Here is a 25539-nt window from a genome sequence, read left to right on the forward strand (position 1 = left end):
GCATATATATATATATATATAAATCCTAAAGCTCCTAAAGCTTCCAATAAAGTATCCTATCCACCCCGATAATATAATGGGGGTGTTGCGTAGCTGGACATGCTTGATCAAATCAGCCTGTTCCAGTAATAGCACAATGCTGTGCTGTATTTTAAGGAATATTTTGGAGCCTTCTACAAGTGGAGTATCATTGGTTCTAAAGGAACAACTTGGTGCTCTAAGAAGTACACATATCTGAGTGAAACTCCCTTGTTAATTTTCGGTCGTTAGTTTGGCAGTGTTTTGTCAATTTGGTGACAGGTATGAGAAACTGTGAAGCTATCACACAATCGGTTACTGGTCACCGACATGATAGGAGCTTTAGAAACACTGAACTATTGGTAAGAATAGCTGTGACCTACTAAGGTCAGTTTCGGCCTCTCACCCAACAATTTTTTTATAAAAACTGGCGTTAAAGTTTTAACATGGATATTATTTTTTGCATCTATTATGAGACACTGTATATATGCATATGCATATATATATATATATATGCGTACATTCATGTATAATGAGAACAAATACGTGAGCGAACTCCTTATGAAATAACTGTTTTACCAAGCATATCTCTTTAAGACACAACTCTAGGAGGAGCACAGCAAACGGTACTCCTTTGTTGACTGTAGATTGAGCTACAACACTCATCCCTTTGTGGTATTTTTTTTCAACGTTGAATTGGATTGAAAAGTGGCCACTCTTCTAGTACCAGCAGAATGCCTCATCGGTTTTACCGTTTACGAAAACACAGGATAGGATGAAACACGTGAATTACGGCTCAGAGCTATTGCTCCAGCAAAATACCCTTCGAATTCCTTGGTCGTGCAACATGGCATAGTGAAACGTATCTTAAAAGAATTCGGCCACCGGACCCTACAACACTTACGTCCGTCAGAATGAGCTGCCGACCAAGAAGGACGGAGAACGCTCAAGAAGCGGGACCGTCGCCCAAGAGCGTCAGGTGACCTTTCTCCCATGGTGTTCCATGTTCGTAAGGGGAGCTACTGTGCACTCGTAGCCCATTGCTGCGCTATCAGCCACGTGGTGTTTGCACTAGTAAACGTCGCAGCTGACCTTAGTCAGCCAAGCATGTGAATATACCTGTGCGGTGCTTGGTTATCCCCGTCTGAGCTACTAAAGACCTTTCCAACTCGACGGCTCATTTTTCGGTGTTAGGTTGGGCTGAAGCTTGTTTGCTGATCATACCACCTCAAAACAGTGTGTTTTATCGATTAACCATTGCGAACAGACTTTCGGTTTTGTTATGCGGGACGCAGATCCGAAATTCATGTCCAACCGCAAATCTGTACAGTTCAGCGGACTAGTTCTCGAACCACAGCTCCACAGTACGACATAATCCATCCAAAAAAATTTACGGATGTATCAGTGAATTCATTCACTTGGGCAATACACGACTGGGTTCAAAAACGTAACGTACATAGTGTTAGCACCAGAAGCTGCGTTGGTTGGCACATGTGTTGCGTATGCCGAACCATCGTTTGCCAAAGAGAGTGCCGTTTTCCATGCCTAATTTAAAGTGGCGTAAACAGAGAGGCGGCCAACCCTTGACTTGGCAGAGGAGTATGAAGGAGATCACGAAACGCTGGGGTGCTGTCGGTGCTACTTGCCTATCAGGATGGGGACCGCGTGACCTTCACTGTGCCTGGTTGGAGACACTACAAGATATGGCTGCCAACCGATGTCAGTGGCGTTCTTGTTGCTAGTTTCTATTCAGATCGCCTGAGTGAGTGTCTGGAGGTGTAGACACCTCGGAATGATTGTGTTAAGGTAGCACTAAGTCCCTTCCCCGTCCACATTTACTCTTCTCTTTACAAAAAGGCTTTCAAATAAATCATGGTTGTACGGCAGTGAAGCATCGGTGTTGAACACTGATATCATGCTGTCAATGATGTTGATGAGTCATTTTTTCTTCGGATATAAACTGAAATTTGCGAAACAATGAAGAGTCACTGCTCGTTTCGAAGCCTCAAGGTCTTAATGTTCATTGTCTAAGGCGAAATCTGGATGTTACTAGTCATCTAAGGACGGTAGATTCTTGCAACTTTATTGCAGATAACGGTTTATTTCACGTCAAGCTGACGGTCTACCTTCATATGGCGTCTGAGTACCAAACTGTCCAATGCTTGACGGCACAGCGTTGAACATACACAGATCACGCAGTGCAGCGTCTTTGAAACAGTATGGCGTTCTTTAACCGGGTCGCTGAAGTCTTCTAACAGACGTTGCACACGATACGTGCACGTGAGGTGATTCGTTCTCTTCGTAACGCACGCATTTGTGTCCTGTGGCAGCTGCCGTTATCCTTTTTTAAGTAGGCATCCTGAAATCATAGTCTAAGGGATATTACGGAAGAACGCTGAGACTTTTGTCAACTGATCACATGACGGTTAGTTATGGCAGGCGGCCGAGTTTACTCCTGGGGGACTCATGAACTCACTCTGTGTGTCACAGATGTACATCGTGAACCTGGTCATCGCCTGTAGCCGACATGACACGGTCCGAGAGTTTAACTTAGATGCGCTTAACCCAGGCATTTTCACTGTTCAATATGTACACAGATTAAAGTGCCCGGAAATACTAAAAATACCGTAGGAACGGTGAATTCCTGGAAGTCTCCGGCGCTTTTTCTATTCTTCGTTGTCCAATTCTATTCTCTTCTCAAAAAAATGAATATGGTGTACTCAATTAGTAAACAGTGAACGTAAAATAAGAAATGTTACACAGTGCTACCACTTCCATAACGCAGTCATTTGCAAGCAGATACAATGTTCAATTTCCTTGCAACGCATAGTTGCAATGTTTACGCACCTGGTTCTCGGATAGCATTATTTGATGGCACAGGTAGGAGAGTTTGGCTGTCACCTAGGACAACTGGACAAAACTCAAAACCAGGGAAAACTGGGCCAGCTCCTAGTGATTGCCATCGGGGCGTCTGACAGACTCATGCCAACAGACCGACTACCACAGCAGATGCTGTCTCGCGGTTGGGATACTTACATTGCTCTTTGGCTGACGGCCTTGGAATTTGTTCTTCAGTGGAGCAGCTGTCTGACCCGCCCCGTACGTTAGCGGTTCCGGATGAACACTGGCCAGAACAAATTTCCTGCCATCTGGTTCCGGTACCGAGGGGACCGAATAAGCGGGCGTGACGGTCGACCACGAAGTTTGGGTGTAGGGGAAACCTGACTGGAGCGAATAGTTCTGAAGTGCGATCGATTCGCTCGCTACGTTTGACTGGGTTGTTGGTTCTGCTTCCGAGTGATGGGGCGGGAGAGTGCTAGAAACTGCTTCACCTGGGGTCGGATCAAACGAACGAATCTGCTGCTGACTTCTATCGATGTTGATATCCAAACCGTATTGTGTGACTGTGGGCAATATGAATACGGCGCTTTGTCCGGCGCGTAGATTCAGATCATCGAGAAACTCAGTTGGAGTTTGTTGAACTAATCCGTGTAAAGGGAGAAGTTTAAAGCAGTGGAGATCACAAGTTTAAGAAAACCTCCGAAACTTACACAGTGACTGAGAGAATTCAACCCACGGCAAAACGGTGTTACTCGATCAAAATTCGGTGCGGATCATACATACACAGTGCAGCCCGGAGAAGGATAATGACACCTCTGACCTAGAAAGTTAAGTAACCAATGGGATCCTGTCAGACTGAGTTCTGATTGGCTGTCACGCAAAGACCTCCACAACCGATCGACCAGTGTGTCCGTATCTCAATGTACTTCCTAAAATGCAATGTTGGGATCGCTAGAAAACTGTTGGTTCGGTCCATGTGACAAGCGCAACGCGCACGTGTGCCCGTAAATTTCAAACGCACTTTCAAAAAAAAAACATCCCAGCGGTTCATCAGTGAATCAAACGTTTGTGACGGTCTTTCAACTAATGATAACTGTACCTCAGGCCAATTGAAATTTAGGAGAGGTGTTAAACGTGACACAATTGGACGATCCGTGCTGGAATGTAGATATTCGGTTAAAGTATCAACAGAAAGTCTGAGATAACGTTCATACATTGAAATGATTTTCGACCCTGCCAACCCCCTCGACAGTCGTAAGGAAGCCAATTTACCATGACTGCGCGCGTCGAATAGGAATACTATACTATACTATACTATACTATACTATACTATACTATACTATACTATACTATACTATACTATACTATACTATACTATACTATACTATACTATACTATACTATACTATACTATACTATACTATACTATACTATACTATACTATACTATACTATACTATACTATACTATACTATACTATACTATACTATACTATACTATACTATACTATACTATACTATACTATACTATACTATACTATACTATACTATACTATACTATACTATACTATACTATACTATACTATACTATACTATACTATACTATACTATACTATACTATACTATACTATACTATACTATACTATACTATACTATACTATACTATACTATACTATACTATACTATACTATACTATACTATACTATACTATACTATACTATACTATACTATACTATACTATACTATACTATACTATACTATACTATACTATACTATACTATACTATACTATACTATACTATACTATACTATACTATACTATACTATACTATACTATACTATACTATACTATACTATACTATACTATACTATACTATACTATACTATACTATACTATACTATACTATACTATACTATACTATACTATACTATACTATACTATACTATACTATACTATACTATACTATACTATACTATACTATACTATACTATACTATACTATACTATACTATACTATACCATACCATACTATACTATACTATACCACACTATACTATACTATACTCGAATATGAATACTATGAATATAGTATACTATACTATACTGTACTATACTGTACTGTACTATACTGTACTATGAATACTTACAACGCCCCTGGATCATTTACAGAAGACGAATTGTTTCCGTAATCTGAAGAATTCGTCTTAACCTTTTTTCCCATGACTATCGTAAGATAGACTACAATAATATCGGTCGGTGGGATAAGACAACGAGATTGTTGTTGACTCTTTCGAAGCCACGCATATCAACAATTCGAACATTTCGAAGTAGGTGGATTCTGCGGTCACAGTTGGTCATTCTACAACACAAATTTTATTCCCCACATCTCACCTACATGAGCCCAGTTGTTCGATTTTACGCGTATCTGTCCCGATTAAGCTAAGTCGTTACCTCTGTGCCGGAAGGGGCGAAATAACCATGCATAATTTATATCTCCACAAGACGATAAGACCGTTTTCAAGGCCATTTCCAAGATTTCAACAGAACCACAGGAACGTGCTCACGGAGGTGAGATACGGAGCTACCTACGTACATCTTAGATCGCACAAAGTATAGGTCACTAAGTGGTCAAACAAAACGCTTTACAAGACAACTGATATCGCACTACAGAAACTGTGATGGTAAGCACGCCTTCATTTTCAATGTGGAAAACGTTGGTGCCGGTCTGAGAGGACATTAGGAATAGAAAGCACTTCGTATGCTTGGCGCACTGGGCGAGTGGTTCACTGATCACCATGTAGGGAAATGCTTCATTTCTGTACTTCTGAGCAAGCCATGAGTCCACCATACATGCCCTATAGATTTTCCATAATAAACAATCCGTGCCGTTCTCACGAAATAGGATATTTTGCTCTTTGACGAAGCAATATCCTGGAAGTGATGAGATAAAATGCAAGAGTTGCTTCAAACATGGAGACAGGGAGGATCACAAAACACAGAAACCAATCGGGTTTCCACATGATAGAGGTTAATACACTCCGAGTGCAGCTGAAATCGTCACATCGGTTGAAAACTGTTGTGTCACACAAACCGGATTTTTTTCGCAATAACACCTAGTATGAATTGTTTGCTCTATTTGGGATAAAATTAGTTTTCGAAATTTGTGAGTCCTCTGTAAGGTTCACTAAAGTCTATTTGCGTAAATTCAACAGTGCTATGTTAGGCGGGAAACTGAATGTGAAAAATTGATATCTTTTCCTTCTGTCAGACGAAGCGATCATCAAACAGTTTCCGATTATACATGATCCTCTCGACAGCATGCATGTGATGTACAAACCTGAAATTATGATGAACATGGAGCAGGTTTTTTGATTAGGCTGTTCAGTATTTAAATCCACCTTCGAAAATGGGCAGCCGTACGTGTTTCGTAACAACTCTGCATCCACAGCTGCTCAGACGATGAGCCTTACTCACTATGTGTCGCATCAAAAATACGCTAGAATTCGTTGGGCGGCATTTCGATTCGAACTCACAGTCGTCATTTGAGAGCTCGGAGAAAAAATTTAAGACAATGAGAGAGGCAGACGAAAAAGGAAGCGAGACCTCTGTCTCTGGTTGAAGATAGAAACGTTGGTTATCATTTAACCTTTGTTGAGAGAGTTCACCAGGTAAACTTACTTTGCGCGCCAGTAGGTTGCGTCAGAAACGAGCTTACAGCACTAGCAGCTTCGGACCCAATAGGTTGCTGTGTACCAGTATCCTGAAAGTCGAAAACACCAGAAAATGCAGTATTTTGGGGAACGCTGAATTGTGGGAGAAAATATCTTTGTGCACGTTATCTGTAGAGCAATCAATTTTCGATCCAACACTTACAGACCGTTGCTTTCAGAGATAACAATACATTATGTCATTCGTAAACAATCAACAGTGGAGCTTAGAAGCTATGGGATATTCGATGAATTTCCGAGTGAGCAAGATATCAAAAAGGCGAGTAGAGAAAATCCGACTACTTCATGAGAAACTGTGTTCTTGAATTTTGAACATCTAGGGCAGTTACATTCATTTGCCTATATACAGAAAGTGCTACACACAAGATTCTCCCAGTGATAGTATCAATCAATCAATCAATCAATCAATCAATCAATCAATCAATCAATCAATCAATCAATCAATCAATCAATCAATCAATCAATCAATCAATCAATCAATCAATCAATCAATCAATCAATCAATCAATCAATCAATCAATCAATCAATCAATCTATCAGCTATAGACCATATGCCATAGGCACATTTGTTCCAGCTACTACAGTTTCGGTCTGCGAAAAACGGGAAGGTGGAACAGACAAACAAGCCTTGGAGGGGGAAGCATGTTCAGTCTGTTCGGAAATGGGGTAGCTACCCAATGAAGGCGATAGTTTTGATGCAAGAGTGCCACTGACTGCGCGGTTGGGTCATTTGCGCCAGTGTCATTAACCACTGGTGATTTGAGCCCCGAGGTCCCCATCCAGGGAGGCAGCTAAGTTTAATTCTTAGTGTCTTCATACTTCGCTGCCAGATCACACACTGTCCACCTCGGTGATAGAATGTGAGTAATGTTTTTGGTGATACTATTGATCAAACAAATCATTTCAGTCCCGAGTGAGAAATTAATCATTTCAGTGGTAATAACATCAGGGGGGACGATTAACCTGAGTGGCGTGTTGATATCATTTCAGAAGTGTCGGACCCCACCAATAAGTTGTGCGTCCGCTTTAGACGGTCAACTGTGGGATCGCGGGTGATTTGGTGATCGACAAGAGACATGGTGTACCACCCTTCTGGGCAACGTGTGGGCCTCGAAAAGTCACTTTAGATTTGTCACATTTCTTTTAGCTGGTAGCTTGGATGCATTTATTGGCTGTTGATCAGGTTTCGTGGGCATACAAGAGTACACATGCGTCAGACGATGTCTCCACGAAACTTTTGTAGTCGAGCTGGCCTAAAAACATGCTAAACGAGATTCAGCTTGGTTCCGGGTGAGTCTCCCTTCAAGACGAAATTGATAATTCAATGAGTATTTCGCTGACCTGCTGTCCTTTTCAGTCAACTCATTTTCATCAGCTAGGTTGAACGTCTTCGGTTACACCGTCCGAACAACGTGAAGAGCGCACATATATCACAGTCGACTTGCCAGAGCTAGACAATTCGATGTTGGCACTGCCCAATTGTAAACATTACCGAATGCAGCCCAGATGCCGCAGATTTATGAAGAAAGCTCCCGCGAGGTGTTTTTTCGGGGGGAGAGGGGGCTGTTTACTGAGTAAACCAAAACTGAAAATCTCTCATGCAAACAGTTTCCAAAATGGATGGATTTCCAGGCACTACGCAGTCGTCTCATCGTCGAGACAGACACGGGAACATGTTCGCTTTCGTCATCAAGAAACGAAATGCAGTACATAACTTCGCATTTGAAGACATTCAGTTTACAGTCGGACTGGAGAAGACACTTGACTACTACTCTTGCACATTTTAGTGAATAGGAATGTGAATAAGACTCACAATATGATTATGTTGAATTAGAAATGCAACCGTTCAAATCACAGGAACAGAGCCACTTAGAACCTATCTAATAGTGCGGAGACACATTGCGGCACGTGAGAGCTAAGGAAGAAGACAGCCCTTTATTCTGAAACAGGCGGTGCCCAAAAAATTTAATTAAGACAAGATTTGGGGAGAGAAAAGTCAGTTGCGGAAACGGCAGGAACAAACAACCGAACGGATGGTTCTACATTGAATATAAATATATCTGAACTAACTGTCTGGTGTTCGAGAAATACACTCATTTGCAAACCAATTTAGTTTTCACGAGAGACTCAACTGAATCTCTTGTTTATGATATTCTACAACTGAATGTGCTGCACACAGGCCGCCTCATGTTTCACTTAGCACGATATTCGAGATATCGCAGTATATTCTCACAAAGGAAGCTTCTCACAAGTTTGCTGAAAACTCTTCGACAGCCCACGGCCGGTTTTACCCTTCTTGGGGCTCATCAGGTAGAGATTCAGTTGAGTCTCTCGTGAAAACCCAGTTGATTTGCAAATGAGGGTATTTCTCGAAAATAGTTTAATTTGGGTTCAATTAGATAATAGGGTTGATGAAAACTCGGGGACTACGCCTACCTGATGGGCTCCGAGAAGAGCGAAACCGGCTGTGGGTTGTCGAAGAGTTTTCAGCAACCTTGTGAGTAGGTTCCTTCATGATAATTGTCAGGTCGAAAAGGACTTCTCATGTCCCAAATCCTTAGTCTTACTTTTAGAAGATTGATGAAATCAGAAGGAAAAGGATGCGTCAAATCGACTACGGCAACTTCAACAAGTTCTATGCTAGACAAACTGGAAGGTAACCGTGTACGCGAATGAGAAAATGCAACACGACCATCAGAACACGTGATTCTTTCCTCTTGACCAAGAGGGTCACAAATACAATTCGGAAAACGTAAAAGTGGTGACGTGACAGAAAGGCATGGTAGTATAGGACGGATTTCATCGACTAAGGAGTTGAACTACATTCAATTAATGCACCCTCAGCTGGAATGAATAAGACACCAAGCGGAGCACTCCAGAAGAGGAGACCCCTTGGAGCCATATCAAAAAACCATGAAGTCTGATTCAGAGAGCTACTCAGAGAGAGAGAGAGAGAAGAGGGAGGACAGTGGAGCACCGATCACTGGACGAGAATGGAGGAGAACCAACCCACAGGTCACGTGGTCACTGTGTGATCGGGACAGAGACCCACCGATAGAACCACCCGACCGAACAATCAATCGTAATCGAACGTCTAGCAGCACTTATGTTGACACCTACTCAGTGAACTACCAAAAATACAAACTTACGGCCAACGATGCAGCAATCCGGTGTGTGTCCCCGAAAAGGTCCGTCGCCGGATGAGCGAAACCTCTTTGCGACAAGCCCGTATCCGCTTGACTGAGTAGATCGGGTTGTGTGGTGGAAAGCGAAGAGGATACCCGAATCTCTTCGCGCTCTGAACTCAATTCCGGATAGGGTGAGACTACTCGGCTCACTAGGTCAGAAATGTCTGCGCCAGAGAACAAAACGGCGCCAGTCAAGTCAGACAGGATATCTGATGCTTGTTGTTGCTGTTGCTGTTGTTCTGTGGGGCTTGAAACTTGCACTGATGTATCTCCCTGTCTTTCAGACTGGGATGTTTCCGGTCCGGTTTGTATTGTCGCTCCGGGAACTATGGTCCTGCTTATCTCACTCAAAAGCAGAAAATGTGTTAGCGCACCGTCATCGTCTGCCGCGGCGATCTGAACAGTCGGCGCTCCTTGTTGTTGATGCAGCAACAAGCTGTCCAACTCAGTGTCCAATCTGCCCAAAGAAGCTGTTCCACTAGTCCTAGGCGATCCAGCTGCAGATTTGGCCCGTCGCATTACCATGGAGGTATCTTGCTTTTCTTCGGCGAGCACACCGTCACCAGTCCAGTCTCCAGTCATACGTCGGTAGGTTTCTGTTATCCATCGAAGCGGGTCCATTTCAGAAACCTGTTCGCCCTCCAGTCTCTCCATATTCGTTGCTATGTCCTCTTCCGTCTCTGGCACAGTGTTGGCATCAGTACTTTGTCTACTTCCGGCACTCTCTGTGGTCGTTACGTAGCCACTTGTGGGCGCCTCAGGTAATTCGTCGGCATTACTTTTCCCACTAACCATTACCGCGGATTCTTCCTGGGAGTCGTTGGCAGCTGGCCGCGTCCCTTCGCTTTGTGTACGTTTTAATCCGGAAGAATGACCTAGACTATTCGTCAGACTGACCCCGAGGTTATTGCTGAACATGGTTGCAGTACGACGGTCGGCGGAAGAGGAGCGTAGCTGTAGAGAGGCTGTCTGCAGTCGTTTACTTGTGTAGCTTGAACCACTCAGGAGGGTTGAGTAAGCTCGTCTGGCGGAAGACGGTCTAGGAGGGAAGAACAGAGTCAGACATGCATCGTGGCGACGGCATTCTCAGTTGCTAGATAAAAAGTTGCGAGAATTCTTCAGAACCGTAGGTATATTCGACAAACAATGATAGCTTTGGACATATTTCCACACAATATTCAGAGGAACCACAACGACGCATGAAAAAATCTCGTTCGCTGTGTACAATCAAATTCGATGGAAACGACATTAAGGGCTAGTTTATGGTCTTTCCAATAGAGTTTGCTCTCCTGCAGAGTCTAGAACATGGACAACAACAATTTAGGGGCTTGGTAAGGCTTTCCACGTAAAGGAGGAGGTTGCCACACACAAGTCACTTTTTTAAATCAATTGGAAGAAGTTTGGAACCGATTCAGAAGTCACCGTTTCAGAAGAGTTCGATAAACAATCGGTCGTTTTTATTTGGGCAACGTTTCGCTTTTGACACAAAAGGTTCACCAGGCCAAGTGAGCTGGTCACCAAATTGGCCAGGTTATAAGACAGACGGGGAACCAATATTCAGATGATCACACTAGATCAGTGACGAATGTCAGTTAACGGCTCTTGATGGCTAGTGTGGTTGTCAATAATTCACCTTTTTATTTCTTAATGGTCTTTGTCGGATAAATTTGTCAGTCATTTCGGAAGTAACTCTAAAACCACAGAAAATGCAAAATGCACCATAGGTATGACACAAAAACCCCTTCCCTCTGAGAAATAAAACTAGGATAGAAAAGGGCATTGCAACTAATCATGGGTGATGGGCGCTCTTCGGGAGTCTAACATAAGTCATTACAACGTAGTGACGGTAATTGCATATTAGAAATCACAGCGAATCTGACTAATCACCCTTGCTAGTTGAATAGAAACGATAGGAAAAGCGTCATTTAGGATACGGGCGCATGAATTGGAGGTAAACTGCTCGAGATGCCTGGCCAGAGGTCACGTATCCGATTCCTCTCCACCCACGCGATGAGTTCTAGAGGCTCAAGGGTTGATCTAAACAATCACTCAAATTAATATAACTCTGGTCAAAAATGTTTGCTTTCCATGGACGCGAATTTTATGGTTCGCAGCACTATGATTGCTCATTATTGTACTCCAGATCATTTCTCTCCTTCTGGAGCCAGTGATCGAAAGTTCTAGTGAGGGTCCTTGCAGATTGAATGACCCAGTGGATGTATTGTGTTGCATTAAGGTCTTTTGGTATGATAAAAATATGTAAAAGATCAATTGAATAAAATGGAAGTAGAACATAAGGTTGATGGAAACTCGGGGAGTGCGCCTAACTGATGAGCCCCAAGAAGGGCGAAACCGGTCGTGGGCTGTCGAAAAGTTTTCTTCAACCTTGTGAGTAGTTTCGTTTATGAAAATGAAAGTGTTTTTCCCCAGGAATCTCGCCTTAGCTATCCCCTAAAGTTTCTCAAAGTTCTATTATCAGGACCACGAATGAAACGCATTTTACTGTCAAAATCCATGTGATAACTGCAGCTAAAACTGTTTGGTCTCTGTCTTTCAAACAACACCTGTCTATATCGAACAATTTGAAAGTAACTGAATAGCATTCCTGACCTCCGCACTGTCCGAATTTCGACCGAATCTCCCTGTTTTTTTATCTTATTGATTCCAAGTCACCCTTCTTTTCACGATAACTGTGCCCTGCGGTATTCCCCTTTTTTTTCAAAATGTCCACCGTTCAGCTCCGCTGACCTATAAGATCTTTTATCAGCTGATAGAACGTCTGCTCGTCCCCAGTAAGCTTGTGAGTTCCGGTGTGAGTGAACGGGTGAGGGCCTAAACAATGCCTCTTTTAGGTCGAAGCAACTCTGTGTGTCGTGAAATCCAACACTATAGTACCAGCTTTGATCAGCTTGTTTCCAGAGACGGAGGCACGGCGACAACTGAGCACTTAACGCCGGCACACGTGAGGCATAAGTCAGTCAGTGGTTCTCTCTTCACTCGGCAGTGTTTAGTGTGTGTGTGTGTGTGTGTGTGTGTATGCACTCTGCGCCTGTATATTTCAGTTATTCTTCCTATTTAACATGTTCAACGTATTTGTCAGAGGCGACTAAACGGGTGACGAACGCCTAATTTTCGTGATAGAACAATCTTAGTGTGCACCAATTGTACAGGTCCCACGCGGGTCGTTCTACTGTACGTGCCCAGCAATCCTTTTGTACGTTTGATACAAATTCCAAAAAGCCATATAAAATTATCACCTTGTTTCTCTTGTATGTTTAATGGGGAGGGAACTCGTTTTTGAGACACTTTGTGAAAATTGAGAGTGGAAGCCGGGTTGGAGATCTGAAGTGAACATTACAAAGCAGGAAAAACAGTGGGATGTGCTGTCATTTAGCCAAACACTGCTGCTGCTGTATAATAAACGTTTAAGGAACGATACTACTCAAACCGTAATTCATAAGTAACCTAACAGTTGCTGTATCCGCTGTAAGAACCGTGTATTTGTCGTACAGTGGTTATGGCTGCCACAGTTTCGTTCACCGATGATTCGGAGAGGTGGGGTAGGTAGCTGCGCATTAGAGGCGGGGGCTGATAAATTAGTGCATAAATGAAGCACTGTATGTGGATTGTTAAGTGGGGGATCGGGAAGGGAGCTATGCATTGAAGATAATCGCTTGGATGCATGAGCGCCATTAAGGGCGCGACTGGGCCCTGTCTGATAGTGTCTCTAACCATTGATATGGCCCGTCTGAGGGTCCCCATCCAGGAAGGCAGCATTGACCTATGCAGCTGAGTTTGCTGGTAATGGCTTTTATCTTTCGCTGCCAAATCATCGCTTGAACCCTTCTGTCTCGTCTCTACCCGTCACATGATTCTGCTGAATGGATTCCTTGAAGAAGTCGAACGACTAAGCGCATAACAGGTGATAAATGGCCGACGAGTGTTTCTAGAAGGTTCTTTGATAATCTTAGACCCATTTAGTTTGTGTTGTTTGAATCAAGCAAACAGTGAATTGTTTCTCGGCTTTTATTTTCGCTGCCAAATCATCGCTTGAACCCTTCTGTCTCGTCTCTACCCGTCACATGATTCTGCTGAATGGATTCCTTGAAGAAGTCGAACGACTAAGCGCATAACAGGTGATAAATGGCCGACGAGTGTTTCTAGAAGGTTCTTTGATAATCTTAGACCCATTTAGTTTGTGTTGTTTGAATCAAGCAAACAGTGAATTGTTTCTCCTTGCCTTCTTCTATACACACAATTTAAGACAGTAATTCTTGACTGCAAATTCCAGTAGACGTTTGACACTTTTGCGATTTTTCCCTGAGGAGTCAGACAACTCGAATTCCTCTCCCAGGAACTCCGCATTTCCCACCGTTAATTTCAATTTGCTAGACATGTAGAGCTGCGCGAAAAAAACAAGGGCTCCTGTACATTAGTAGACAAACGACTGTTGGGATAAATAGACTGTTTATTTTCACGACGTTCACGCTTCAATGAAATTTTCAGCAGTTCCGAAAACTGGCAGAACGACAAGGGACACGGAGGGTGAAATCCTGAAACTCCTAACCAAAAAGTCACTTAGTCAATTCTTCGTGCTCACCAGATGCGTGTTCAGGCTTTTCTGGGTCGAAGCTCAACTGTGCCGGAAGTAAATAAGTTTTGGATAGACGTACTACACTACTCATAAGGTTTTCGAAAACTCTTCGACAGTCCACGGCCGGTTTCACTCTTCTTGAGGCTCATCAGGTAGGTGCAGTCCCCGAGTTTCCGTCAACCCTATGTCCTACTTGAGACAAAATTAGTTTAAACCAACCATAAACAAGAATACCAGCTGGATTCTAGGTGAATCTCTCGTAAGACTAGAGTTGTTTGCAATGAGAATGTTTCATTAAATCAGTTTTTTCCAGGAAACTACTCATAACGTTGCTGAGAAATGTTCCGGAATCCACGACAGGTTTTGACCCACTTGAGGTTTATCAGACAGATGCAGTCTCTGAGTTTCGGTCAAACTTATGCCTCGCTTGAACCTAAAGTATACACTATTCACAAAATGTGCGCTCAGTATTCACACAATGGAATTGATTTTCGACAGCTATGAGGTGTCCCTGATGGGCTAAAGCAATCGAACAATTGGGTTAAGGGTACCATTCCAAACCTTTGAACCCTATTTAAGCATCCCAGGGTCTCAGTGATGCTGGGAAATTATTCCACCAGGCGTTTCTGCCAGGGGTGTGATTGCTCAAGCGGACAAGAAAATTTGGTGAGTTGCAAAAATATGAAAGTAGATTAAGAAGGTTTTTGGTTTGGGCATATACGCAACAAAACGCAACATTTTGGCGAAAAAAGTGTTACTCCACACGCAGAGGTTTTGCACCTGAGAGCATCGTGCGGCTAATGGATGCCCAAAAAAATGTACTTGATTGCAAACAAATTTGACTTCAACGAGAGACTCAAACGAATACCAACTGAAGCTCCCGTTTATAATATTTTTCAACTAGATTTGTTCCCCCAGGGGCCATCTCGTGTTTCAATATCTCGATTATTATACGAAATGAAACGTGACATGGTTTTATTTAGCATATTCCGTTGAGGAAGACTATCGAAAACGAGAGATCCAGTTGAGCTTTCCAGTAAAACCAAATAAATTAGATTTTAGCGCATATACACTCATTTGAGAACTGATTTGATTTTTCGAGAGACTCACCTGGAACCAAGCTGAATCACTCGTTTGTGATGTTATGAGTAGTACGTTACAAAGATATACATGTATCGCGAAATCTCGAATATCGTAGTGACTGAAACATGAGGCGGCCTGGTGCGGCACATTCAGTTGCCTGAGAACATCACAAACGAGAGATTCAACTGGGTTCCAGGTGAGTCTCTGGAAAAACCAAATTAGTTTACAAATGAGTGTATATTTGCTAATCTCGTACAATTTGGTTTAAAGTAGAACATAAGGTTGACGGAAATCCGGGGACTGCGCCTACCTGATGAGCCCCAAGAAGGGCGAAACCGGTCGTGGGCTGTCGATGGATTTTCAGTAACCTTATGAGTAGCACATTACAAAAGTTAGATTTTACTCAGCAGGCACAACAGGGAAGACTTCATAAGACAGGTGTTCCTATTGTTAATCTTGGTTGTTAACCACGTGGAAGTAAATGATGCGCAGTACTTCAGTTTTCAACAATTTGTTCGGCATCGACGCAGCAAGTTATTATAATGGGATTAGAGGGAGTTACCTCTCAAAGTTGATTCGGTTTTCTCCGTGCTCTTGAACGTATTCGTGCAACTCCTGTTCCGTACGTCCGGTATACCTAGAATCCAAGACAATACATCAGAAGATACAGGGAAAGAAAGAACGAACAATGTGAAGTACGAAAAAGAAACTGGAAGAAGGATGAGGTTTGGTTTGTGTCACTCACAGGCACAGCCAGTGTGTGCTGTTGAAGGACGAATGAGAACTATTGCTCCATTCGAGGAAAACCACAGACGTAAACCGTGTAGTTGGTCTGCGAGTTGTGTAAATGAGGATACAGTCGCTACTCATGTACGTTTTAGGTTATCAGGGACGGAAAACTGGCAAAATATTCACTGGTGGATCACCGCATCTTGCATCCGTAGATCTTCCCAAAATCCATGTGATGAGTAGCTTAAATACGCTTATTTGCAAATCAGTTTGGTTTACACGCGGGACTCAACTGAATGTCTCGTTTATGATATGGGTTCAAGTAGAACATAAGGTTGACCGGAAATCGGAGACTGCTCTTACCTGATAAGCCTCAAGAAGAGCGAAACCAGTCGTGGGCTGTCGAAGAGGTTTCAGTTTCCTTTATGAAAATATACTGCAATATCTCGAATATCGTGCCAACTGAAACATGAAGTGGCCTGTGTGCAGCACATTCAGTTGTAGAATACCATAAACGAGAGATTCAGTTGAGTCTCTCGTGAAAACCAAATTGATTTGCAAATAAGTGAATTTCTCGAAAACAGTTCAATTTGGGTTCAAGTAGAACATAAGGTTGACGGAAACTCGGGCACTGCGCCTACCTGATGAGCCCCAAGAAGGGCGAAACAGGCCGTGGGTTGTCGAAGAGTTTTCAGTAACCTTGTGAGTAGCGCCCATAATCTTGTTACATTTCATTTTGTTAGCTCAAAATATTCTCAGTGCCACGGGGCCCATGGTGGAAAGTTGCCAACGTTGACAACGTAGGCTATAGGACAACGTGACGCAGTTGTGGGCGATAAATGACCAGACACATACAAAAGGAGTAGCTACCTGTGAATGACAGCTGGTCAGCTGTACGTCAAATGTAGAGCTTCTGTTTCAGACCCAATCTCGAAGGGCAAAGTTTACAACCACATTAATTTGACTAGTTGTTGTTGTTAAGCTCTTGAACTGGGGTTGGGTGACTCGTGCTGCTTAGCTGAACGTAACGACTCGGTCATGACGGTTGGTCTAAGAGACTACGGCTAGATCCCATTCCCGGCGAGCCTACTGCAAACTTGTTTGGCCTCCAATGGATGAATGGACTATTTACTGAGAGGTTGGCATCTACCAACTTGGCTTGGCTTGGCTTCGCGATTTTTATTGAGCTCACAATCCCCGCTGGGTACACAAAAGCGTAAGTAACAACAGTGTTTTACACAGACGTCATCTTAGACCTAACTTATAAGTTTGGTCCTCTTAATGTACTGTGTATCTGTAATCATCATGTGAGTTAATGATGTCATTTGCAGAATGAACCAATCAGGGACGGGACAATTGTTAATAGTAGTCCGACATACAGCTGGTTCATGATAGCGCATCTGACGCCTGGGAAACTCCATGCCAAGTCGACTGCACTATCAATTGGTAGTCCATGCTCAGGATGGAAGACCTTCAGCACATGTTGCGCTTGCGTTGTAAAACAAAATCCACGAGTGAAATCTGCATGAAACCAAGTTAACAAGTGAGTGTATCCTTCAAGACACTGCTACTCGTGTAACGATGATACTACTGATTGGGAGGCGTGCGAGTAGTATGTTCTGTTCTTGGAAATTCGCTTTGCGTCTCTTGAAAAGAGGAGATCTGTTGCGGAATTAGTGGAGTCACTTTGTAGTATTTGCTTGGATTTGAGCAACAGTCAATGAGTTTCCAGGAAAGTTCAAAAAGACGCGTTCAAGAGAAGATGAATGTTCAATTTTTGTGGATAAGATGCAAATGAGAGTTTTGCTTCCCTGTCCACTAGTCTGTAACCGGTCAGTTGGCATTTTCTAATAAATAACTCCACAGCGAAGGCCTTCTTNTACAAAAGAAGTAGCTACCTGTGAATGACAGCTGGTCAGTAGCAGTGTGGGACTGTCATTGCGAATCCAGAAACAACAGCTCTTAGAAATTCTGCTCGGTTTCTCTGATAAAACATACTTACACGTGCCTGAGCGCCATAAGAGGCGAAACGTCGTAGCCACTGATCACTCAAGGAGTCCAAAACTCTTTTTCGAATACGTAGAAAGCAATTGGTCAAGTTGTCAATATCACTTACAGTCATCGTTTTGAATCGACACATGCAAATCCAATGAAGTTGCGAGAAAATTCTGGCCAATCATGAAAATTTCGCAGCAAATGACTCAAACGATATTGGTTTTTTAGGGCTCAAATCAGTTATGCAACGGCACAGTTTGTAATTGGGCGAAAAGAAAAAAATATTGGACCGGAATGTTCTACCGGAGAGGAAAACGGGTAAAGGTTACGAGGAGTAACCTTGTTGTGCATGGGTTGGCGGAAGGAGAGCCAGTTGAAGTGGGACTAATAAGAACAAGATGATTCCTGGAGATCAAGAATGCATCGATTAGGGTTTTCGCAGCCACTTAAGAAAACCGGGGGGTTTCGCACGCCGAACGAAATACACCTTTTTCGTTTCTCGTCGTTTCTTTCGGCTACACTGGAATGGACGCAGGCATAAACTTGAGTTATTAGGATAGGACCTCCACATGCTCGCTCATGTCATTCAACCGTAAGCCTATCATCCAGAGCTGATAAGGCTTCCGCCCCCAGCAACTCAGTCGGCCGACCCAACCCAAGTGTCCGTTTACCATTCTCATCCTGGAAAACAGTACTTGATATGGGAGGTATCAGGAATTCCATCAGTGCCATTGATATTTCAATTGTAGGCACTTGGCTGGCAACTTGCACAAACTCAAAAATTACTCACAAAGCATGCAGCCAAGTTCAATTAGTCCCTCATCCATTGGGGGAAGACCACTGGGTATGAAACCGTTGAACACATTGCACAAATAATTACCGCCGGGTAAGAAGGAATAAACGGGATAAGCAATGAGCAAACGGACAAACGATCGATTGAGACCACAATTCTGAACTTCACACACTCATTTTGGATCGAAATTCGCAAAATGAAGCTAGGATAAGCCGTTTGAAATTTCTCCTCCAATTCGTAGCTACCTACCCCACCTCCCCGAATCATCGGTGAACGGAACCGTGGCAGCTACAACCACTGTACGAAAGTACGCGGTTCATACAGCTGATGATGATCTCCACAAGCAAAAGAATTCGGCTCCACCTAGAGGACGGCACACAGACTCTTGCGCTCTGAGGTTTTAGTATCAGGTCACCAAGCGTTTGATCTTCCACTTGCATCCTAAAGAATTCAACATCATGATTGACTAAACAGACTGTCGCATTTTAGTCCAATTCTGTCGTTACACTAGTAATCCATCAGACTAACTAACCAAAACGTAGCCAAGATTTCCGAGTTACAAGTCCCCTATAAAAAATTGACACCATTTGAATTCGCGAATTAGATACTGTTAAGGTCAGTATTGAACAAATCAATCTACCGGAGTATCAACAGAATCCCGACAACCCCATTTGCAAACTAATTTGATTTTTTGAGAGACACACCTGGAACCCAGCTGAATCGCTTGTTTGTGATGTTTTCAGGCAACTGAATGTGCTGCACCAGGCCACATCAGGTTTCAGTCACTACGATATTCGAGATATCGCGATACATGTATATCTTTGTAATCAATTACTCACAAGGTTGCTGTCGACGGATTTTAAGCAACCTTATGAGTAGTACATTACAAAGATAAGAATGCATTCTCATAAAATGCTGATAATTATTCAATGTACGCGACAACATTGAATAAAACACTCCATTTTTAATTCAGGAGTGTCTTTTTCGGGAAACAGCGGACAGGAACGGAAAGGAGGAAGCTTTATTGAGTGTGCACTTTGGGAAGCCGCTGGTAGGACTGNCTTGGGAGACTTAACCCAACTTAACCGGCTGTCGCTTATCACCTGTCTGTGAACCAGAGTAACGCTCATACAAGTGGCCATAATTTTGGCTTGGGTGAAACTCGTAGGCCAAAACATGTCTCATCAGATTCATTCGTCAAAGGCGCACTCGCAATGGCTCAGAACTTACTCGTATCGTTAACGTCGTTTGGATGACATGCATGTATGGAATAAAAACTATCCTTCCCCACTCACCTGACAGACTGACGTTCATTTCAGAGGTGTACCGATCCGAAGCTTTGCGAACTGGCTCATTCTAAGTACCTTGCTAACTCAAAAGATACTGTACACGCAAAAACCACGGATGTGATTTGTACGCGTTTCTTCCTATGATGAAGTCAGGCGATATGGCTGGGACGTTCGCATAGGTAACATAAACTGCTAGATCAGTCGAATCAAATAACATGTTTCAACAGGGATGGTCAAACGAACTAGCGTGCCAGACGTTTATGATTGATCGCCAGTCGGTCGAAGCAGCAAGTTAGGGAGGTTCTTCCCCCCTCTAGAAGGTCAGCACGCCGCTGCAGAGATTGAGGAAGCCACAGCTGGCGAAAGGAAAAGCGCCTTACCCGTGAAGTCGCTTTATAGCAAACAACAACTAAGCAGTTGTAGACAGGAAAGTGAATTGCTCATATACACATAGTTTTTAAAAAGTGGACATTCTCATCGGTCTTCTTGAACTTTCATGGATATTTGTTGACTATGGAACAATTGTGAATCAACACTCCACAAGTTCCGTGATAAACGTCATATTCGATCATAGGCGCGGTGGGGCTTCGAAATGACCGCAACTACTCGCGTGCCTCATCAGTAATGCGCGCCGTTACACAGTTAGTGATGGGACGGTAGCGGCTGCGATCAATAAGTTCAGCGCATTGGCTCACACGTGACAGAGCGGGCTTGATCTGACTGGTGGATGGCACGTATCGTGGGAATCATAATGTGACGAGGTATACAATGAAAAACTTGACCTTTAGATGATCAAAGGTGCCATCAAGAATGATAGGCAGCACGGAGGTATACTTCATACTTGCCACCGATAGGACAATCATGCAATCGCCATCTATTCACGGACAAAGGTTTCTCATCAACAACGTTAACACCGGAAGGAGAAACGAAATCCCACCTACCTGAAGGTGGATCCGCTTCTGGAAAAGCGCTGTCCCGGTTGCGCCTGTTTCGAGAACGCTTGCTCCGCTTTCGGACACCGAAAGAAGGTGTGGTGCTCGATACAGTGTTTCCAAAAATGTTTGCATTCCTCACGTGAGTCGAAGATAAACTCAATATTGTCCTGAAAAGGAGTTTTGCAAGGAATTAGTCATCTGAAAGTTGGGCGGTATGGAATATCTGCGCCCGTCGTAGATGTGGATGAAGCGTAAGGACAAGTATGTACTTTCAGTGAAGCCTTTACGAGCCATTACAAACATAACATGTATGTCGAGATCTAAGATGCTAGAAGGGGATTCTTTTGGACCGTGGAAAGTCCATACTAAAATCGTCTGTCGTTACTCTTCCACGGATTTATGGATGCCAAGTTTGGTTTTGATTAGACCGCTTGTAAGAGGCGGTGATGTAAGCTAACGAAGTCTTGGACTTGCTTCTTTTGCAGACAGCCTCAGTCTTGGTTGGTAAAAACCGTGGTAAAACGTCTGAACTGCTAGTCGTAAAAAGGTAAACGACACTCCTATGCTGCTCATTTGTCAAGTTTTGGAGAACGGCAGCCGGTCATGGTATCAGTGGACTTTTGTATCTAGTGGGTGGGGTTTCTTAATCTGATGAAATAAACGTCTATTCTCGAGATCGGTGTAACTCCATTGCAATCATACGTCAATGAACAGAACACGATGAATGAATCAAGGACCAGCAACTTATATTCTGGATTAGATTTGATCTCCACGGTCCAATAAGGTTGTGTTTTAACACCCAAGCTTTTGACACACTTTTTACAATTGTTCTAGGCCGTTCAGATCTCAGTGAAATTATTTTCTCGCCACCTTTGTGTTTTAATGCCACATTGCATTAGCGAAATATACTCATTTGCAAACAAATTTTGTTTTGCGAGAGGCCCAAATGCAACCCAGCTGATGATGTTTTCAAGCAACTGAATGTGCTGCGCTAGTTCGTCTCATGCTTTAGTCGATATGATATTCGAGATACGGCGATACATGGATGGACGTAATACACTACTCACAAGGTTGCTGAAAATTCTTCGACAGCCTACGACCGGTTCCACCCTTCTTAGGCTCATCGTTGCACGAAGTTGGCGAAATACCCACCTGGAATCCAGCTGAATCTCTCATTTATGACGTTTTCAAATAGAACATGAGGTTGACCGAAACTCGGGGAATTAGCCTACCTGATGAGCCACAAGAAGGGCGAAACCAGTCCTGGGCTGTCGAAGAAGTTTCATTAAATTTGTGAGTAATGTTTGCGTCTAAACACATGGGATTGCTTGATGAAATGGAGCAGTGGGAGTGTCCATTTGCCCTTCTACCCGGTGGTAATGAATCACACCAAAACATAGAAGACTGATGAGAGTAGCAGGGTTATGAAGTCAGCTGCGACAGTGGCGTTAGTTATACTAAAAACTGCATGCATAGGACAGCTAAATAAATAATGAAACATGACGGCCGAAAGCCTCAAACCTAGAAGAAGTTCCCAGTCAATGGTCAGACTCAACTCAAGGGAGTGATTCAACTTAAAGTCGTGAAGTAAGGGCAATAGACTAACAACAAGCAAGCCAACAAGAGCTTTTCTCCAGGTCGACTATAGTAAAGGTTAACTCCAGGGCCACATTTCCACCAAATTCTGACAAGTGAGTGATTCATTTTTGCACAGTATATTGGGGTAGCAATACTACTGGCAAATCGAAGCGAAAAAACAACCCAGCGAATCGAACATTCTCTGAGGTTTTACTTTGCATGCTTGAGGCTAGGTGTTGTCACAAGGTCAACCTGGTTCTACCACGCCGCAAGAGCTTGCGCTAACGCTTGCTTTTTGTATAATCCAACCCCGTCGTAGTTGGTTAGGTGACTACTGGTCTGCTCGTGGAACGTGGCAATTCGATTGCAAATGTGTCGTCATCACTCAACGTGACATCGTAAATGCGCACTAATGTTGTTTCTCCAAATGGTGGCCAAACGTTTGCGAGTAGACTGCCTAGCTCGCCGAACAGATCAGTGACCAGCTGACAAACTGTTAGTAGGTGCACTCAGGCTGCCAACATTCCAACATTTTAACGAATGGGACGATGTAATTGGACCCGGTCCTCAAGCTGAATATCACGCACGCACGCACGCACGCACGCACGCACGCACGCACGCACGCACGCACACACACACGCACGCACAACTTGACAGAAATGTGGCTACAGTTGTGGCCTGAAGTGGGCCATCAAAAGCCTTCATCGTTAAAATATAAAACCTCAAGTTTTGTTTAAATCTTTTGAGGCGACCGTCTAACTGATCGTTTTGGTTCAAGGCCACCAATGCTACGTTTAAGCTGTCCTATTGGCCATTTAGTGAAGCGACCACATTCGCCAAGTCCATACTAACGTCAGTTTTCCGGAAACAGTAGCGATGATATGGATCCCAAATTATTATGCCTTTTGGAAGCGGCCTGAAACAACTGCCGGATGAGGGAAGGCAAGACTCAAACTGCAGATGACTGTGTTCATAGATGGCTGTACTGAACTTGTTTGTTGGATTCAACTAACTTCGAAATGGGTTCATAAGCGGAGTTTTGTAAACCTCAGGCTGCTCCATACGCAGTCGTCGATTTGTATCTGATATTTGGTAGGTAGCCGGAACTACTCTAAACCGGGTCTCATATCATGAGGGGTTTCAGATGGCTAAAATGGCGTCTTACTACGTGTCGCGCGTCAAACGCTTAGATTCTCAACAGGACAGGAGACCAGAGGTTCCCAAGACCTATTGATATCAATTCATTAGATCGTTCAAACGTGATGCAAGGTTTTAAGAACTTGACCGAGTATTAAGCAATCCTAGTCAGCAACAAAATGCATTATAATCATCATCATCATCATTGTCAAGTGTAATAACCGCGTACATGTCGTACAGTGGGAGGTGGGTTAGGTAGTTGCGCATTGGAGGCGGGAGCTCATAAATATGTGCATAAATACAGCACTGTCCTTTGGACTGTTAAGTGGGGTATCGGGAAGGGGGCTATGCACTGAAGGCAATAACTTGGACGCACGAGCGCCATTGAGGGCGTGACTAGGCCATGTCTGACAATGTCTCTAGCCATTGATATGGCCCGTCTCGGGTCTCCATCCAGGAAGACGGGGCAATGACCAGCGCAGCTGAGTTTGCCGATAATGGCTTTAATACTTCGCTGCCAAGTCACTGTTTGATCGCCTCTGGCTCTCTTCCACCCTTCATGTGGTTGTGCGAAAAGAGCCCTTCGAGGAAGTCGGTCGACTGACATACGCAGCACGTGCCCAAGCCAGCGCAACCTATGCAGTGTTGTCACTTCATCTATCGAGGGTGAGTTATTGTTCCCGAATACCATTCAACGAACTTCAGAAGTGCTGATTCGGCGTTCCCACCAGATTCGAACAATGATCCGAAGACCTCGATGGTCAAACGCTGAAAGTCTTCTGACGTTCTTGGAGCGTAGCGGCCATGTTTCTGACCCGTATAGTAATATGAAGCGCACCGCAGAATTGTAAACGCGACTCTTGACGGAAAAGCTGATGTCACATATACGTTACAGGTGACGCAGATTCAAAAGAGCTCTCCTGGCCTTCCTAATCCGGATGAAAATATCATCTTTCGCGAGACCACCGGGACTGGTACAGCTGCCCAGCTAAACAAATTTGTCTGCTATCTTAATCGATTCATCCGTGAACTGTTTTTCACAAAGGGAGAAATCTACCTGATGGAGTGGATTTCCGATGGAGGTTTTTACTTTTTTTGTGAACCATAAAAGCCTGGCTTCATTTGATGAAAATATGTGTTGATGATTGTGTTGTAGATTTGGGAAATGGGTTCACTTGTAGAAGATTGATACACAGGAATTCCTAATTAACCGAAAAGCATGTCGTATCCCAACTGAAATTCTGCCCCCACGGATGGACTAAGATGCGTAAAATTGTGTCCAGCAAGCAAGGTTGATTAATCCCGTCAAATTTGTATTCTGCCTGTGTCCACGGATGTACAAACAGTTTCGGCCATTAATTGAATACGCATAGGTCCCCACGAGGCCTGCTCGGGAAATTTCTTCGCAAGTGGATACCGGCCGACTCGAATAAGTTTCCTCGAAGGGCTCTTTTCTCACAACCACTTGCAGGGTGAGAGTGCCAGAGGCGGTCAAACAATGACTTGGCAGCGAAGCGTGAAAGCCACTACCAGCAAACTCAGCTGCGCTGGTCATTGCCCCGTCTTCCTGGATGGAGACCCGAGACGGGCCATTTCAATGTTAAGAGACATTGTCAGACATGGCCTAGTCGCGCC

General features: G+C 43.6%; 2 protein-coding genes across 2 annotated transcripts in view; one reads left to right on the plus strand and one right to left on the minus strand.

Moving 5' to 3' along the window:
• T265_07253 (hypothetical protein) overlaps nucleotides 1-25539 on the minus strand; it is a gene marked incomplete at both ends in the record, with an annotated part of 96808 nt that overhangs the window by 46649 nt on the left and 24620 nt on the right. Inside the window, 6 exons of the mRNA XM_009172727.1 lie at nucleotides 3055-3500; nucleotides 6534-6615; nucleotides 9733-10810; nucleotides 14028-14196; nucleotides 16011-16157; nucleotides 16194-16280. Coding sequence (XP_009170991.1) covers nucleotides 3055-3500; nucleotides 6534-6615; nucleotides 9733-10810; nucleotides 14028-14196; nucleotides 16011-16157; nucleotides 16194-16280 — 2009 coding nt within the window. The remainder of the gene's footprint in view (nucleotides 1-3054; nucleotides 3501-6533; nucleotides 6616-9732; nucleotides 10811-14027; nucleotides 14197-16010; nucleotides 16158-16193; nucleotides 16281-25539) is intronic.
• The window catches only part of T265_07252 (hypothetical protein), a gene marked incomplete at both ends in the record, with an annotated part of 55378 nt that overhangs the window by 585 nt on the left and 29254 nt on the right, over nucleotides 1-25539 (plus strand). Inside the window, one exon of the mRNA XM_009172726.1 lies at nucleotides 12510-12595. Coding sequence (XP_009170990.1) covers nucleotides 12510-12595 — 86 coding nt within the window. The remainder of the gene's footprint in view (nucleotides 1-12509; nucleotides 12596-25539) is intronic.

The sequence above is a fragment of the Opisthorchis viverrini genome (assembly GCF_000715545.1).
Source record: "Opisthorchis viverrini unplaced genomic scaffold opera_v5_166, whole genome shotgun sequence".
Classification (NCBI taxonomy): Eukaryota; Metazoa; Platyhelminthes; class Trematoda; order Opisthorchiida; family Opisthorchiidae; genus Opisthorchis; species Opisthorchis viverrini.